This window comes from Bombina bombina, chromosome 6 (assembly GCF_027579735.1).
Source record: "Bombina bombina isolate aBomBom1 chromosome 6, aBomBom1.pri, whole genome shotgun sequence".
Lineage (NCBI taxonomy): Eukaryota > Metazoa > Chordata > Amphibia > Anura > Bombinatoridae > Bombina > Bombina bombina.
This window is the reverse complement of record NC_069504.1, coordinates 744,614,678-744,634,532: the sequence shown is the minus strand read 5'-3', so window position 1 is coordinate 744,634,532 and position 19,855 is coordinate 744,614,678. Positions and strand designations below refer to the sequence as shown.

The window sequence follows — 19,855 nt, the reverse complement described above, 5'->3', positions numbered from 1 at the left end:
TTTTACTCAAATCTGTTTGTGGTTCCCAAGAAAGAAGGAACCTTCAGACCAATCTTGGATTTAAAGATCCTAAACAAATTCCTAAGAGTTCCATCGTTCAAAATGGAAACTATTCGGACAATCTTACCCATGATCCAAAAGGGTCAGTACATGACCACAGTGGATTTAAAGGACGCTTACCTTCACATACCGATTCACAAAGATCATTACCGGTATCTAAGGTTTGCCTTCCTAGACAGGCATTACCAGTTTGTAGCTCTTCCATTCGGATTGGCTACGGCTCCAAGAATCTTCACAAAGGTTCTGGGCGCTCTTCTGGCGGTACTAAGACCGCGAGGAATTTCGGTAGCTCCGTACCTAGACGACATTCTGATACAAGCGTCAAGCTTTCAAACTGCCAAGTCTCATACAGAGTTAGTACTGGCATTTCTAAGGTCGCATGGGTGGAAGGTGAACGAAAAGAAGAGTTCTCTCTTTCCACTCACAAGAGTTCCCTTCTTGGGGACTCTTATAGATTCTGTAGAAATGAAGATCTACCTGACAGAAGACAGGTTAACAAAGCTTCAAAATGCTTGCCGTGTCCTTCATTCCATTCAACACCCGTCAGTGGCTCAATGCATGGAGGTAATTGGCTTAATGGTAGCGGCAATGGACATAGTACCCTTTGCACGCCTACATCTCAGACCGCTGCAATTGTGCATGCTAAGTCAGTGGAATGGGGATTACTCAGATTTGTCCCCTACTCTGAATCTGGATCAAGAGACCAGAAATTCTCTTCTATGGTGGCTTTCTCGGCCACATCTGTCCAGGGAGATGCCATTCAGCAGGCCAGATTGGACAATTGTAACAACAGACGCCAGCCTACTAGGTTGGGGCGCTGTCTGGAATTCTCTGAAGGCTCAGGGATCATGGACTCAGGAGGAGAGTCTCCTTACACAAACGTCTGTCAGAAGTTCCAGGCGTTCAGGCTTTTTGTCAGGCTTTGGCCAGGATTAAGCCTGTGTTTAAAACTGTTGCTCCACCATGGAGCTTAAATTTAGTTCTTAACGTTTTACAGGGTGTTCCGTTTGAACCCCTTCATTCCATTGATATCAAACTGTTATCTTGGAAAGTTCTGTTTTTATTGGCTATTTCCTCGGCTCGAAGAGTCTCTGAGTTATCGGCCTTACATTGTGATTCTCCTTATCTGATTTTTCATTCAGACAAGGTAGTTCTGCGTACTAAACCTGGGTTCTTACCTAAGGTAGTCACTAATAGGAATATCAATCAAGAGATTGTTGTTCCATCATTGTGTCCTAATCCTTCTTCAAAGAAGGAACGACTTCTACACAATCTAGATGTAGTCCGTGCCCTGAAATTTTATTTACAGGCAACTAAAGATTTTCGCCAAACTTCATCCCTGTTTGTCGTTTATTCTGGACAGAGGAGAGGTCAAAAAGCTTCTGCTACCTCTCTCTCCTTTTGGCTTCGTAGCATAATACGTTTAGCTTATGAGACTGCTGGACAGCAGCCTCCTGAAAGAATTACAGCTCATTCTACTAGAGCTGTGGCTTCCACTTGGGCCTTTAAGAATGAGGCCTCTGTTGAACAGATTTGCAAGGCTGCAACTTGGTCTTCTCTTCATACTTTTTCCAAATTTTACAAATTTGACAATTTTGCTTCTTCGGAGGCTGTTTTTGGGAGAAAGGTTCTTCAGGCAGTGGTTCCTTCCGTATAAAGATCCTGCCTGTCCCTCCCGTCATCCGTGTACTTTTGCTTTGGTATTGGTATCCCAGAAGTAATGATGACCCGTGGACTGACTACACTTAACAGGAGAAAACATAATTTATGCTTACCTGATAAATTCCTTTCTCCTGTAGTGTAGTCAGTCCACGGCCCGCCCTGTTTTTTATGGCAGGTCTAAATTTTTAAATTATACTCCAGTCACCACTGCACCCTTTAGCTTCTCCTTTCTCATTGGTTCTCGGTCGAATGACTGGGTGTGACGTAGAGGGGAGGAGCTATATGGCAGCTCTGCTTGGGTGATCCTCTTGCACTTCCTGTTGGGGAGGAGTTAATATCCCAGAAGTAATGATGACCCGTGGACTGACTACACTACAGGAGAAAGGAATTTATCAGGTAAGCATAAATTATGTTTTCAGCAGTTAAATACATAGTGTAAGCAACAGTGTTACAATAAAATGCACTTTAATACACATTATTGCTTTTTAATATACCTTTAAATGTCATAAACCAATTTATTTTTTAATTTTCATTTATTTATTAATTTGGGGCATTGGCGTTCTGGAGGGAGATATATTTTATGTAGTTATTCCACCCTCTCTCTCCATTTACTACAGCACTGTGTGTGGATCATCTCTCGGGACGGATTTTTAATAGAGGAGACAGCTGGCTGCGACCTGCTGGCAAGAGAGTGGAGTTCTGCCGCTGCGACAATGGCCAAAAAAGATGTCACAGTGTGCCATTTATAGGTAATTAGTGGGCTTTGGTAAATAAAATCACGAAAGTATTGAAGAAAACAGATATTAAAGGGATATAATACCCATATGCTAAGTCGCTTGAAAGTGATGCAGCATAACTGTAAAATAACTGACAAGATTATATCACCTGAACATCTCTATGTAAAAAAGGAAGTTATTTTACCTCAATGTCTTCAGTTCACAGTAGTAAGCATTCTGTGAACAGTTATACTTCAGATATTGTCCAGCTGCAAAGCTGAAAAAAACAAAACAAAACAGCCAATCAGCAGTGCTGAAGTCATGCTTTGCTTTACTGTTATCGTTTGAGATTTCACTGAAATATCACAAAATTTCATAGTAAACTTTCTTAAACTGATTGGGGAAATACTATGGGGCCTATCTATCAAGCTCCGGATGGAGCTTGAGGGCCCGTGTCTCTGCAGGCTCGCCAGAACCAGCAGATATGAAGCAGCGGTCTAAAGACCGCTGCTCCATAACCCTGTTCGCCTGCTCTGAGCAGGTGGACACACATCGCTGAAAATCAACCCGATCGAGTACGATCAGGTTGATGGACAGCTCCCTCACAAGAGCTGCTGGTGCAATGCTGAATACGGAGAGCGTATTGCTCTCCACATTCAGCGAGGTCTGGCGAACCTGATCCGCACTGTCGGATCAGGCCTGCCAGACCTTTGATAAATATCCCCCTATGACTGTGCCTACACATTCCAGATGCACGCTCTCTTGCAAGTCCTGGGACTAGCATTCTAATTGGCTGCTTAAAGTCCTTTTACAATGGGATGTGGCAACTGAGGTAAAATATCTTACTTTTTACAGACAGATGTTCAGGTGATATTTTCTACACTGCTTTTTACAGATATGCTGCATCACTTTCAAGCGCTTCAACATTTGGGTATCATGAGAGGTATATATGTGCAGACACCAGGGGAGTAACTCTAGGGGTCTCAGAGGTCTCAATTGAGAGTGTGCTCACACCTCTAGGAGGCCCATCTGGTCCTGCAATCAGAAGTGTTGTCACAATACATGGGCCTGGTGAGCACAGAGCTTCCCATGCATGTCTGGACACTCTGTGTGCCCACTTGCAAAATAGGTTAAGAATGTCAAGGATTATGTAGACAATTGTAAAAGAAATATGGGTAGACTTGATTTATCTTTTTGTTCTTATCCGCTGTCAATCTATGTTTCTGTATAATTCTATTATATTTATATCAGTATAAAGCAAAGCATCCAACCTGAGAAACATTTTGTTGGATAGTAAAGGGATAGCCTTGATCTGTATTTTATTTGTTGGCTAAAATATTAGTTACATAATTTACGTATTTAAAGGGTTAAAGATTCCCCTTTAAATGCTCTACTGTACTGGCAAATGATCATCTGCAGGTGAATCAGGGTTACAGTAGGAGTAAGTGACTCACCAGTGGGCACTTACATAATCACCATTATCTTTTTCCCACAGACTGCACAGAGCAGCAATGCTATCATGGAGGTATCTGCCAGCAAGCCCTGTATTCCTCTCACTATCTGTGTCGTTGTCCCAATGGATTTGCAGGAGTACACTGTGAGACAGGTGAGTGTGAGCACTGCACAAAGTAGGAGAATACTGTATTATATAGATATACCAAATCCATGTGTTTATTATACTACCTACTATACAAATGGAAAATTGGCATAACTACCAACTTTATTGTATGGGGCTTGGGCTCCCAACCATCGTGGATATTGCCACTGGCTGGTAGCTCTGTCCTCCTCCTGGTGCTTCTACTTCAGGTACAAATGTCCCAGTTTCCAGAGCGAAACCAGAAATTGCCCCAACTCTACCCACAACAAACTGGTAGCCCTGCCCCCTTCTGTGTCAGCTCTTCCTATAAAACACCCTCATGTCTCAAGATCCCTGGCACCTAATAATACAAGTAAACCTGATAAAACAAAATGCCCATAAGGCGATCATCCTTATGAAAGAAACACTGTTTATATAAAAGCTAGTGAAACAACTGTATCAGTTGTGTACCTCCTGCTACTTTTCATTTGCAGATAGATACTTTGTACTAGCACTCATTGGCTGAAAGCTACCTACCAGATTATAAGCATAGGCAGGAAGTACAGAGCTGATACTGCTGTATGTGTTTCGCTTAATTTTAAAGTTTTTTATTTACATTTTCAAGCAAAACATTCTTTAGTATATTGCACCTTTATGTACCTGCAATTTAAAGGGACAGTCTAGTATTAATTACTCTTTCATTATTCAGATAGGACTTTTAATTTTAATCAACTTTCCAATTTACTTTTATCATCAAATTTGCTTTTTTCTCTTGGTATTCTTAGTTTAAACTAAACATAGGTAGGCTCATATGCTAATTTCCAAGCCTTTGAGGGCTGCCTATTATCACATGCTTTGTAAATCTCTTTTCAACACAAAGAGACAGAAAGTACACGTGGCTATATAGATAACACTGTGTTCAGGCACAGGGAGTTATTTAAGATCTAGCACAAAACAATGCTAAATGCAAGACAATAGATAATAAACAGTCACAGTCATGTGATCAGGGGGCTGGAAGAAGGTTCCTAGATACAAGGTAATCACAGAAGTAAAAAGTGTATTAATATAACAGTGTTGGTTATGCAAAACTGGGGAATGGGTAATAAAGGGATTATCTATCTTTTAAAACAATAACAATTCGATGGTAGATTGTCCCTTTAATGACAGTTCAACATTGAGACTGAAAGTGGGCTAAGAGGCTGCCACCTTGGCTAGGCTTAGTCTTATAGAAAAACTACTGTTAAAGGGACACTGAAACCAAATGTTTTCTTTCTCGATTCATATAGAGCATGCAATTTTAAGCAACTTTCTAATTTACTCCTATTATCAATTTTTCTTCGTTCTCTTGCTATCTTTATTTAAAAAAGAAGGCATCTAAGCTAAGGAGCCAGCCAATTGTTGTTTCAGACCCTGGAGAGCACATGTTTATTGGTGTTGTCCAATCAGCAAGGACAACCCAGGTTGTTCACCAAAAATGGGCCGGCATCTACACGTACATTCTTGCTTTTCAAATGAAGATACCAAGAGAATGAAGAAAATTTGATAGTAGGAGTAACTTAGAAAGTTGCTTAAAATGGCATGCTCTATCTAAATCACAAAAGAAAAAATTTGGGTACAGTGTCCCTTTAAGCTATGTGTATTTCCTTGTTCAGTTCCTCTCTCCTGTTTTTTATTTTTTTTATTTAAATTTTATGAAAAACTTTTTTCTCCAACATAGGTGTGTCCGGTCCACGGCGTCATCCTTACTTGTGGGATATTCTCTTCCCCAACAGGAAATGGCAAAGAGCCCAGCAAAGCTGGTCACATGATCCCCCCTAGGCTCCGCCTTCCCCAGTCATTCTCTTTGCCGTTGTACAGGCAACATCTCCACGGAGATGGCTTAGAGTTTTTTGGTGTTTAAATGTAGTTCTATTGCTTCAATCAAGAGTTTGTTATTTTAAAATAGTGCTGGTATGTACTATTTACTCTGAAACAGAAAAGAGATGAAGATTTCTGTTTGTAAGAGGAAGATGATTTTAGCAACCGTTACTAAAATCGATGGCTGTTCCACACAGGACTGTTGAGATGAAGTAACTTCAGTTGGGGGAACAGTGTGCAGACTTTTACTGCTTGAAGTATGACACATTTCTAACAAGACTTGGTAATGCTGGAAGCTGTCATTTTCCCTATGGGATCCGGTAAGCCATTTTAATAACATTTTATAAAGGGCTTCACAAGGGCTTTAAAGACTGGTAGACATTTTTCTGGGCTAAAACGTTTGTTTTATAAGCATGTTTAATGGTTTATTACTCTGAGGAGTTGTTTTTATCTGGGATATGTTGGTAATAAAAACGGCAGGCACTGTTTTGGACACCTTTTTCACTGGGGGCCTTCTCTAGTCTTAGGCAGAGCCTCAGTTTCGCGCCACTAATGCGCAGTTGTTTTTGGGAGTCAGAGCATGCAGATGCATGTGTGAGGAGCTCAGATACACTGAAAAAGCGTCCTGAAGGCGTCATTTGGTATCGTATTCCCCTCTGGGCTTGGTTGGGTCTCAGCAAAGCAGATACCAGGGACTGTATAGGGGTTAAATGTAAAAACGGCTCCGGTTCCGTTATTTTAAGAGTTAAATCTTTCAAATTTGGTGTGCAATACTTTCAAGGCTTTATGACACTGTGGTGAAATTTTGGTGAATTTTGGACAATTCCTTCATACTTTTTCGCATGTTCAGTAATAAAGTGTGTTCAGTTTAAAATTTAAAGTGACAGTAACGGTTTTATTTTAAAACGTTTTTTTGTACTTTGTTATCAAGTTTATGCCTGTTTATCATGTCTGTACCTTCAGATAGACTATGTTCTGTATGTCAGGAAGCCAAAGTTCCTTCTCATTTAAATATATGTAATGCATGTGATAGTGAAAATGATGCCCAAGATGATTCCTCTAGTGAGGGGAGTAAGCATGGTACTGCATCATCCCCTTATGTGTCTACACCAGTCTTGCCCACACAAGAGGCCCCTAGTACATCTAGTGCGCCTGTTTTTCTTACTATGCAACAATTAACGGCTGTAATGGATAATTCTATTAAAAACATTTTAGCCAAAATGCCCACTTATCAGCGAAAGCGCGACTGCTCTGTTTTAGATACTGTAGAGCATGAGGGCGCAGATGATAATGGTTCTGACATGCCCTTACACCAGTCTGAAGGGGCTAGGGAGGTTTTGTCTGAGGGAGAAATTTCAGATTCAGGAAAAATTTCTCAACAAGCTGAACCTGATGTTATTACATTCAAATTTAAATTGGAACATCTCCGCGCTCTGCTTAAGGAGGTGCTTGCTACTCTGGATGATTGTGACAATTTGGTCGTTCCAGAGAAATTATGTAAGATGGACAAGTTTCTAGAGGTCCCGGTGCCCCCCGAAGCTTTTCCTATACCCAAAAGGGTAATGGATATTGTAAACAAAGAGTGGGAAAGGCCCGGCATACCTTTTGTCCCTCCCCCTATATTTAAGAAATTGTTTCCTATAGTCGACCCTAGAAAGGACTTATGGCAGACAGTCCCTAAGGTTGAGGGGGCGGTCTCTACCTTAAACAAACGCACCACTATCCCTATAGAAGATAGTTGTGCTTTCAAAGATCCTATGGATAAAAAGTTAGAAGGTTTGCTTAAAAAGATGTTTGTTCAGCAAGGTTACCTTCTACAGCCAATTTCATGCATTGTTCCTGTTACTGCAGCAGCGTCTTTTTGGTTTGATGAACTAGAAAAGTCGTTAGATAAAGCTACTCCTTTGGAGGAGATTTTGGACAGAATTCATGCTCTTAAATTGGCTAATTCTTTTACTCTAGACGCTACCCTGCAATTAGCTAGATTAGCGGCGAAAAATTCAGGGTTTGCTATTGTGGAGCGCAGAGCGCTATGGCTAAAATCTTGGTCAGCGGATGCGTCATCCAAGAACAAATTGCTTAATATTCCTTTCAAGGGGAAAACGCTGTTTGGTCCTGACTTGAAAGAGATTATTTCAGATATCACTGGGGGAAAGGGCCATGCCCTTCCTCAGGATAGGTCTTTCAAGGCTAAAAATAAGCCTAATTTTCGTCCCTTTCGTAGAAACGGACCAGCCTCAAGCTCTACTCCCTCTAAGCAAGAGGGTAATACGTCTCAAGCCAAGCAAGCCTGGAGGCCCATGCAAGGCTGGAACAAAGGTAAGCAGGCCAAGAAACCTGCCACTGCTACCAAGACAGCATGAGATGTTGGCCCCCGATCCGGGACCGGATCTGGTGGGGGGCAGACTTTCTCTCTTTGCTCAGGCATGGGCAAGAGATGTTCTGGATCCTTGGGCTCTAGAAATAGTCTCCCAAGGTTATCTTCTGGAATTCAAGGAACTACCCCCAAGGGGAAGATTCCACAGGTCTCAATTGTCTTCAGACCACATAAAAAGACAGGCATTCTTACATTGTGTAGAAGACCTGTTAAAGATGGGAGTGATTCATCCTGTTCCATTGAAGGAACAAGGGATGGGATTCTACTCAAATCTGTTCATAGTTCCCAAAAAAGAGGGAACATTCAGACCAATCTTGGATCTCAAGATCTTAAACAAATTTCTCAGGGTTCCATCGTTCAAGATGGAAACCATTCGAACTATTCTTCCTACCATCCAGGAAGGTCAATTCATGACCACGGTGGATTTAAAGGATGCGTATCTACATATTCCTATCCACAAGGAACATCATCAGTTCCTAAGGTTCGCATTTCTGGACAAACATTACCAGTTCGTGGCTCTTCCATTCGGATTAGCCACTGCCCCAAGAATTTTCACAAAGGTACTAGGGTCCCTTCTAGCGGTGCTAAGACCGAGGGGCATTGCAGTAGTACCTTACTTGGACGACATTCTAATTCAAGCGTCGTCCCTGCCACAAGCAAAGGCTCATACGGACATTGTCCTAGCCTTTCTCAGATGTCACGGGTGGAAAGTGAACGTAGAGAAAAGTTCTCTATCTCCGTCAACAAGAGTCCCCTTCTTGGGAACGATAATAGACTCTTTAGAAATGAAGATTTTTCTGACAGAAGCCAGAAAATCAAAACTTCTAAACTCTTGTCAAGTACTTCATTCTGTTCTTCTTCCTTCCATAGCGCAGTGCATGGAAGTAATAGGTTTGATGGTGGCGGCAATGGACATAGTTCCTTTTGCGCGAATTCATCTAAGACCATTACAACTGTGCATGCTCAGACAGTGGAATGGGGATTATACAGACTTGTCTCCAACGATACAAGTAGATCAGAGGATCAGAGACTCACTCCGTTGGTGGCTGACCCTGGACAACCTGTCACAAGGGATGAGCTTCCGCAGACCGGAGTGGGTCATTGTCACGACCGACGCCAGTCTGGTGGGCTGGGGCGCGGTCTGGGAACCCCTGAAAGCTCAGGGGCTTTGGTCTCGGGAAGAATCTCTTCTACCGATAAACATTCTGGAACTGAGAGCGATATTCAATGCTCTCAGAGCTTGGCCTCAACTTGCAAAGGCCAAATTCATAAGGTTTCAATCAGACAACATGACGACTGTTGCGTATATCAACCATCAGGGGGGAACAAGGAGTTCCCTGGCGATGGAGGAAGTGACCAAAATAATTCAATGGGCGGAGAATCACTCCTGCCACTTGTCTGCAATCCACATCCCAGGAGTGGAAAATTGGGAAGCGGATTTTCTGAGTCGTCAGACATTTCATCCGGGGGAGTGGGAACTCCATCCGGAAATTTTTGCCCAAATAATTCAATTGTGGGGCATTCCAGACATGGATCTGATGGCGTCTCGTCGGAACTTCAAGGTTCCTTGCTACGGGTCCAGATCCAGGGATCCCAAGGCGGCTCTAGTGGATGCACTAGTAGCACCTTGGACCTTCAACCTAGCTTATGTGTTCCCACCGTTTCCTCTCATTCCCAGGCTGGTAGCCAGGATCAAACAGGAGAGGGTATCGGTGATCTTGATAGCTCCTGCGTGGCCACGCAGGACTTGGTATGCAGACCTGGTGAATATGTCATCAGCTCCACCATGGAAGCTACCTCTGAGACAGGACCTTCTTGTTCAAGGTCCGTTCGAACATCCGAATCTGGCCTCACTCCAACTGACTGCTTGGAGATTGAACGCTTGATTTTATCTAAGCGAGGGTTCTCAGATTCTGTCATTGATACTCTTGTTCAGGCTAGAAAGCCTGTAACTAGGAAAATCTACTATAAAATATGGAAAAAATATATCTGTTGGTGCGAATCTAAAGGATTCCCATGGAACAAGATAAAAATTCCTAGGATTCTATCCTTTCTTCAAGAGGGTTTGGAGAAAGGATTATCTGCGAGTTCTTTGAAGGGACAGATTTCTGCTTTATCTGTTTTACTTCACAAAAAGCTGGCGGCTGTACCAGACGTTCAGGCTTTTGTTCAGGCTCTGGTTAGAATCAAGCCTGTTTACAAACCTTTGACTCCTCCCTGGAGTCTCAATCTAGTTCTTTCAGTTCTTCAAGGGATTCCGTTTGAACCCTTACATTCCGTAGATATTAAGTTATTATCTTGGAAAGTTTTGTTTTTGGTTGCAATCTCTTCTGCTAGAAGAGTTTCAGAGTTATCTGCTCTGCAGTGTTCTCCTCCATATCTGGTGTTCCATGCAGATAAGGTGGTTTTGCGTACTAAACCTGGTTTTCTTCCGAAAGTTGTTTCTAATAAAAATATTAACCAGGAGATAGTCGTGCCTTCTTTGTGTCCTAATCCAGTTTCAAAGAAGGAACGTTTGTTGCACAACTTAGATGTAGTTCGTGCTCTCAAATTTTACTTAGCAGCTACTAAGGATTTCAGACAAACATCTTCTTTGTTTGTTGTTTATTCTGGTAAAAGGAGAGGTCAAAAAGCAACTTCTACCTCTCTCTCTTTCTGGCTTAAAAGCATTATCCGATTGGCTTATGAGACTGCCGGACGGCAGCCTCCTGAAAGAATCACAGCTCACTCCACTAGGGCTGTGGCTTCCACTTGGGCCTTCAAGAACGAGGCTTCTGTTGATCAGATATGTAAGGCAGCGACTTGGTCTTCACTGCACACTTTTGCCAAATTCTACAAATTTGATACTTTTGCTTCTTCTGAGGCTATTTTTGGGAGAAAGGTTTTGCAAACCGTGGTGCCTTCCATCTAGGCGACCTGATTTGTTCCCTCCCATCATCCGTGTCCTAAAGCTTTGGTATTGGTTCCCACAAGTAAGGATGACGCCGTGGACCGGACACACCTATGTTGGAGAAAACAGAATTTATGCTTACCTGATAAATTACTTTCTCCAACGGTGTGTCCGGTCCACGGCCCGCCCTGGTTTTTGATCAGGTCTGTTGGATTATTTTCTCTAACTACAGTCACCACGGTATCATATGATTTCTCCTATGCATATTCCTCCTTTACGTCGGTCGAATGACTGGGGAAGGCGGAGCCTAGGGGGGATCATGTGACCAGCTTTGCTGGGCTCTTTGCCATTTCCTGTTGGGGAAGAGAATATCCCACAAGTAAGGATGACGCCGTGGACCGGACACACCGTTGGAGAAAGTAATTTATCAGGTAAGCATAAATTCTGTTTTTTCTAATACAAGCAAGATAATAAGAAAAATATGCCCTCATATTTCCATTCATAATATCTTTTACACCAAAATTGCATCTTGTGTGCCCTGTGTGCAATGCCTTATACATATATGTATATATTTTATTATTTAAAAAGATAGATAATTCCTTTATTACCCATTCCCGATTTTTGTATAACCAACACGGTTATATTAATACACTTTTTACCTCTTTGATTACCCTGTATCTAGGCTTCTTTAGATTGCCCCCTTATTTCAGTTCTTTTGACAGACTTGCATTTTAGCCAATCCGTGCTGACTCCAAGGGAGTGTGCACAATGTTATATATATGACACACATTAACTTTTGCTGTCTAACTGCTAAAAACTGTCAAAATGTTCTGAGATAAGAGGCGGCCTTCAATGGCTTAGAAAATTAGCATGCACCTACCTAGGTTTAGCTTTCAACAAAGAATACCAAAAGAATAAAGCACATTTAATGATAAAAGTAAATTGAAAAGTTGTTTAAAATTACATGCCCCATTTGAATCATAAAAGTTTAATTTTGTCTAGACTGTCTCTAAGTGCTGATTTCATCACCAGTATATAGAAAAAAGGAGATTTAGGGGCATGTTTTTCAAGCTCCGTATGGAGCTTGAAGCCCTGTGTTTCTGGCGAGCGTTCAGGCTCGCCAGAAACACAAGTTATGAAGCAGCGGTCTAAAGACCGCTGCTCCATAACCTGTCCGCCTGCTCTGAGGCGACGGACAGACATCGCTTAAAATCCACCCGATCCAATACGATCGGGTTGATTGACACCATCTGCTAGTGGACGATTGGCCGCAAATCTGCAGGGGGCGGCGTTGCACCAGCAGTTTAAAGAACTGCTGGTGCAATGATAAATGCAGAAAACGTATGCTGTCAGCATTTATCAATGTGCGGAGGACATGACCCGCAATATCGGATCATGTCCGCTCGCACAATAATAAATAGGCCTCATAGAACGGGCACTAAAAAGCTAAGGTGGTTAGCTATAATATTCTATTGATATCTAGAAAACATATATGTAGGTGTATAAGTCTACAGTGGGGAAGCCATTATGAAATGAGTATATATATCTCTCAAGATAAAGAAGTGGTTGTCTATACAGGTATATCTTTATACCAGCATATACTATAATGCCTCAGTGATATTTATTTTGAATTTAAATCTTTAACATTGCCTGGTTCTGCCATCTAAAACTGAATTTCGTTGAGCATTTCTTGTGTCTTCCTGCCATTGTGTAGACAAGCTTGACAAGTCTTTTTAAACCTTGTATTTTATCAGCTTTTCAAACTGAATGACTCCCTGTCTTGTTAATAAAAAAGTGTATTTAACTGCATAATAATATAATATATATTTCTGCAGACACTCAAGCTACATGCTATGAAGGGTCAGGAGAGACATACAGAGGAACACATAGTTTATCACAGAGTGGTATTGCTTGTCTGAATTGGAATTCAACAGCGCTCAATGGACGAAGATACAATGGGCGGCGCCGAGATGCACTGCAGCTGGGACTAGGGAACCACAACTACTGCCGGTAAATAATTAGTCAGTCTATATTAGCTTTAGGTGTGACTGACATAACCCAAAAATTGCATTTTTAAGGGATACTCAGGCAAACAGCTGATAAAAGTTTGTTGCATTCAATGCAGCTGCAAGAGCACCCTTTCAAATGGGAGGGGCTCTATTTCTCCCACCCCTCACAGGGAGGGTTATTTTTACAGTACATCATCCATTGAAGTTATAGGAAAGCTGAAGCAAGTTTTTTTTTGTTTGTAATTGTATGGTTTAATCATGGAGAAAAATTAGTTCAGTTAGTAGGTTGAGGGGCATATTTTTACCCAGGCCTATACATAGGGCAGTAGAATTTGGGGCTGCAATACATTTTGATGGCTAGTTCTAAGTCATGATGCATTTCTGCTGTCATTAAATAAATTTAGTTCCAAATCCGTGATCTCTAGTTTATAACCTTTTTATGAATTCCTGGTTTCCAGTTCTTAGAAACATATGAAGTGAAACCACGCACCTTAACTGTAATGAGCAAGAAATGCATTTTTATACAATCACCTTAGTTAACTATCCCTTTAACTGAGAGATCATTTTATTTTTTTTAAATCAAAATGTAGTTTTAACATTTCCTCAGCCATATGGTTTTGGGAGTGGGGACCAGACCTTATTACTGGAATACCACCTTATCATAAGCACAGTCTGTGAGTAATGCTGATGATTTCCTACTAAGGTTGTACTGCTGTCTGGAGGCACATATGTTTTTAACTTGCTGACTTTGTCTTCTAATAATTATGTTGCATGCTGAGTTTTTCTTTATCACATTCTGCATGAGGAAGGAAGTAAAACAATACGTAGAGCGACCTTTTCTCTCTCTCTCTCTAGTAATGCTCATCTTTTAGCTTCATTACTATCTCTCACTTTCTGCAACATTTTGAATCAAATAAAGGGACATAAAAACACACACGGAAAAGGTTTTCTTTTTGCACTTTTGTTTTCTTTAAAAATTCTTAGCTACAAAAGTATTAAATTGCAATAAGTTGCAATCAAGATATTAACATAGTTGATAAGGTTGAAAGACAGACAGATGTAGGGGTAGATGTATCAAATGCCGGGCGACATGATTCGCTGTAGCAAGAGAACGAAGAAAAATTGATAATAAGAGTAAATTAGAAAGTTGCTTAAAATTGCATGTTCTGACTGATTCACAAAAGAAAAAAAATTGGGTTCAGTGTCCCTTTAAGAGATACACCAGAGCTGCCAAAGGGTGTAGGCACAGGACTCATGCTGATTATTGTGGGAAAATTAAAGGGACATTAAACACTAAATACATGCTAGATAGAATGATACATGCAAAGAAAAGATTAGTCCATGACTAACATGTAGATGTATTTTTTAAAATTTCATTAGTTGTTTAAAAAGTGACAAAATAAGTGTAAAGTTTTAGTGTCTATAAAACACTGGGAGCTGCCATGTTGTAACTTGTGTTACCTTCTCTGCTGTGGCCAATTAGGGACCGTTATAAATAGGTCACTAGAGTGTGCAACCAATGGTTGTGCTGGATTTAACAGTGTTCTGCACTTCCATTTCTAACAGGAACTGAAAAGCTCACAATTTCAGAATGGAATTACAGGCAAAGAGGACAAAATAAATAATGAAAGTATATTGCAGAGTTGTTTTATATATACAATTTATCATTTTATATTACCATATCAAAGTGTTTAATGTCCCTTTAAGGCTTTAAAAGCTTTATTTTTTAATGTAAGTATATTGCATGATTTTCTCAAATGGTAGACTGACATTAAATAGCTAAAGGTGCATAGTCAGATGCGTGTGCTTTTATAGTAATTATAAGAATATTCCTGCTTTAGTTAGGGAAGGAATAGAAGAGCAGTTATTGGCAGGATATGGTATATGCACTTGCAACAATATTAGTGTAATTTATTTTATTTTATTTTTTAAATCATAACAAATATTACTTTTACAGTTTCACAAACTAACAAATGTTACTATGTTACACAGGAACCCTGATAAAGACAAGAAGCCCTGGTGCCATGTGTTTAAGGATGGCAAATACAGCTGGGAGTACTGCTCAGTGCCTGCCTGCGGTGTGGGTAAGTACCACTAGAGGTCACTGTAACACTAAAACAAATAAGCAGAGCAGACAAATGCCTTGCTTATATATATGTGTGCAGCTTCTTTTTACCTGACAAAATCCCCAAGGGTCATTTGCTTGTGGTGCACAGAAAAGGACTGAACTCAGTAGTCCGCCCTATGAGATGGTACCCACCCATGTTGCAGCCTTTGTTTGCCTATAATGTGCCTTTCACTGAAAAAGAACTCTCTCGCAGTATATCAGTCTGATCCCATCCATATGTCCAGCCCAAAATACAATGCAATTCTGCCTTGAACAAAGGATTATTACAGCTAAATCCAGACATATGTTTTGGCCTGTGCCCTCCCAGCTCAGTGCTTCTGTCCTTGCATGTCATTTTTATATTACTGACTCTACATATAGGTAAAGTACCACTTGAGAGAAGCAAGTATTGTAGCTGCTTAGTGAAACATGACCTGTGATTACCGGGTTGTGCAACTGTTGTTCCTCCTCACAAGTGGTTTTCTGCTACTTCCAAGTGGGACTGCACCTATTTGTTTAATCCCTTTGTAGGCATTTAAAGGGACATGAAACCCAACATTTTTCTTTCATGATTTAGGCAGAACATACAATTTTAAACAACTTTCCAGTTTACTCCTATTATCAAATTTGCTTCATTCTCTTGGTATAATTTATTGAAGTTGCAGCAATGCACTATCTGGAGTCTATTTATATATGTGCGGGCAGACATGATCCGCTATAGCGAAAACATGTCCGCCGCACATCGATAAATGCCGACTGCATACACTGTCGGCATTTATCATTGCACCAGCAGTTCTTGTGAACTGCTGGTGCAATACCGCCCCCTGCAGATTCGCGGCCAATCGGCCGCTAGCAGGGGGTGTCAAATCAGCCCGATCGTACATGATTGGGCGGATTGCTATACACCACCTCAGAGGCAGCGTATGAGTTTAGGGGCAGCGGTCTTAAGACCGCTGCTTCTTAACTCCAGTTTCAGGCGAGCCTGAAGGCTTGCACAGAAACAAGGGGAACAGGGGCCATTCGGCCCTTGTTAAATAGACACCATGGTATCTAACTGAACACAAGGATGAGCCAATGACAATCTGTATATAAATGCAGCCACCAATCAGCAGCTAAAACCTAGGTTATTTGCTGCTCCTGAGCTTTCCTAGATAAACCTTTCAGCAAATGATAACAAGAGAAGAAAGCAAATTAAATAATAGAAGTAAATTGTAAAGTTATGTAAAATTGTATGCTCTGTCTAAATCATGAATGTCTAATTATGACTTTGCTGTCCCTTTAACACATACTTATCTACGGTGAGTATAGATTACATGCTGTAATGAACCTGAATAAGCAATTTTTGCATTAAAATTTCCTTTTAACATTTTTTTTTACATGCATAAGTCCAACAGATATTTTGTATTTTTGCTTCCTCAAGCTGTCCCTCCCTGTTATTATGGTCGTGGCTCTGGGTACAGGGGTTATAACAGTGTTACTTCCTCTGGGGCTCGCTGTCTCCAATGGGATTCTCCATTACTGAAGAGTAAAACCTATACAGCCTGGAATGCTAATGCACGCAGCTTGGGATTGGGAAGTCACAACTACTGCAGGTGAGAGGAAGCTGATAACATTAAATATAGTAGAACTGCATAATCAACAAGTGCCAGGGTTTCCAGGTGTGCTCCATAAAAATACTGGACATCCTATAGGTGACTGGGCTTGGGTGGAAGGGTCACACAATGTCCCCCTAAAAATTCAACCTTAGGCCCCCACCATCTATATGTTTCACAACTGAGCAGTCATTTTATCCGCTTGGTTGCCAGTAACATATGTACGCAGCATTGATTTGACCCCCTTAACTGCCATGTGCACACACAGTGATGGTTTAACTCCAACATGGCTGCCTGTAATACATCATAGAAAATTCACAGTAACTTTTTTGGTGATATTTGTAATGAATATATGCACAGGAGGTCCTTTACATTTAGCGGACACTTAGGGGATGTCAAAAAATACTGGACATTTAAGGGTCAGGTACTTTATAGATTTTACTGGACAGCGTGCTAAAATACTGGACTGTCCGGTTAAACACTGGATACTTAGCAACCGTATCTACTACAATGCAGTAACATGAACAGCAGATTTTTTTCTGACAAATTTCACTTTAATTTGCTGGCCCCCTGTATCATGTGATACAGACTCATACATATACATTACATTGTGCTCAGTAGGAGCTGGTGCTTCAGAAAGGAATATAAAAATGGAAGTAAATTGGAAAATCTCTTTAAACTGCGTGTTCTGATGTAATTCTTTTTATTAATTAGGCAGTGTTCATTAGTATGAGATCAAAATACCTGCTGGGCCTTGCAAGATATTATTTTCTAATCCAACCCCCACCAATCTATGCTTACCCGATAAATTAATTTCTTTCATGGTGGTGAGAGTCCATGATACATTACTCCTGGGAATTGCCCTTCCCTACCACTAGAAGGCAACTATTACCAAAGCTCAAGAGCTCTATAAAACCGCTCCCACCATACAGGTACCTCAGTCTAATGTATAGCCAAGCTAAATGAGGTAAGAAAAAGCAATACAGGCAATAAAAGGAGCAGGGAAAAAGATGTGCTTGAGAAAAAAAAAACACAAAGTGGGGTCTCGTGGACTCTCATCACCATTAAAGAAATGAATTTATCAGGTAAGCATACATTGTGTTTTCTTTCATACAGGAGGTGAGCATCCACGATCCATTAATCCTGGGAACTAATACCCAAGTTGTGGAGTCCACGAGTAATAACAGAAAGGGAGAGATTTAGAAACATCTTTGTTTCACTGAGAAATTAAATCCAGAACCCCAATGTTTTTTTTGTTTTTTTTTATGCATTTAAAATAAATCAAACAGGCAAAATCTAACTAAGACCGCTGCCTTAAGTACTTACAAGCCAAATCTGCATCAGAAGAAGAAAAACATCAAAATGGTAGAATGTTATTAAACAAAAAGTATGCAAAGAAGACCTTGCAAATCTGATCAACTGAAGACTCATTCTTGAAGGCCCAAGTTGTGGTACCTGACATAGTAGAATGAGCAGTAATCTGCTGCAAGGGAGCCTGACCTGCCTCCAAGTAAGCTTTGTGAATCAAAAGTTTCAACCAAGAGACCAAAGAAACAGCAGAGACTTTCTGACCTTTTCTAGGACCAGGAAAATGAATGAACAAACTAGAAGTTTCTCTAAATTCCTTAGTAGCATCAATGTAATTATTTCAATGCGCTAACAATTTCCAAAGTATGCAAACATCTCTCTGAAGCATTTTGGGGATTAGAACAGAGAGGAACAACAATATCTCTACTATTGTTGACTAAAGAAACAACCTTAGGCAAAACATCAAAAGAAGTCTGTAAAACTGCATTATCCAGATGAAGAATCAAATGAGGATCACAAGAAGAGCAGGTAACTCAGAAACTCGTAGCAGAAGAGTAACAAAAAAAAACACTTTCCAAGAAAGCAGTTTAATATCCACCATATGCATAGGTTCAAAATGAGGAGTCTGCAAACCCCTTAACACCAAGCTAAGAATCAATATAGGAAAGATTGGCTTGATTACAGGTTTAATACGGACCAGAGCCTGAACAAAACCATGAATATCAGGAAGATTAGCAATCTTCCTGTGGAACAAAACTAAGAACAGAATTCTGCCCCTTCAGAGAACTGGCAGATAGGCCCTTATCCAGACCAACAAACAATATACATACCAAGAAATAGAGGTCTTCCAGACTTTGTAATATATTTTCCTAGTTACAAGCTTACAAGCCTGAATTAAGATTTCAATCACAGAACCAAAGAGACCCTATGGGGCATATTTATCAAGCTCCGAATGGAGCTTGATGCCCTGAAACAGCAGTTATGAAGCAGCGGTCACAGAGACCACTGCTCCATAACCTGTCTACTTGCTCTGAGCAGGCGGACAGACATCGCCGGAAATCAACCAGATCGAGTACGATCGGGTTGATTGACACCCCCCTGCTGGCGGCCTATTGGCCGTGAGTCTGCAGGGGGTGGCGTTGCACCAGCAGCTCTTGTGAGCTGCTGGTGCAAAGCTGAATACGGCGAGCGTATTGCTCGCCGTATTCAGTGAGGTCTGTCGGACCTGATCCGCACTGTCTGATCAGGTCCGACAGACCTTGATAAATAGAGGCCTATGTCTAAGGACTAAGCGTTCAATTTCCATGCTATCAAGTTTAGAAACTTAAGATCCAGATGGAAACATGGACGTTGAGACAGAAGGTCTGACCATAGAGGAAGAGGCCAAGAAGGGCAGCTGGATATCTAAACCAGATCTGCATACCAAACTCTGCAAAGCCAAACTGGGGTAATTAGGATTACGTTAGATTACTGTAAGATTATCTTGGAAATCACTCTGGGTAGAAGTACCAGGGGAGGAAAGATAAGCAAGCTGAAATGACCAATGAACTACTAGAGTATCCACTCCTTGAGGATCCCTGGACCTCACAAAGTACCTGGGAAGTTTGTTGTTCAAACGAGAGGCCATCAGATCTTTCTCTGGGAGACCCCAAAGATCCAAAATCTGACTAAACACATCCTGGTGAAGAGACTACTCCCCTG

The 19,855-nt window shown here is 41.0% G+C and overlaps 1 protein-coding gene across 1 annotated transcript in view; it reads left to right on the top strand.

Annotated features, from left to right (window-relative positions):
- Positions 1-19,855, top strand: part of PLAT (plasminogen activator, tissue type) — an 87,441-nt gene that overhangs the window by 26,548 nt on the left and 41,038 nt on the right. The window contains exons 5-9 of the mRNA XM_053718000.1: positions 2,340-2,471; positions 3,934-4,044; positions 12,974-13,148; positions 15,140-15,231; positions 16,675-16,846. Of these exons, the coding sequence (XP_053573975.1) occupies positions 2,340-2,471; positions 3,934-4,044; positions 12,974-13,148; positions 15,140-15,231; positions 16,675-16,846 (682 nt within the window). The remainder of the gene's footprint in view (positions 1-2,339; positions 2,472-3,933; positions 4,045-12,973; positions 13,149-15,139; positions 15,232-16,674; positions 16,847-19,855) is intronic.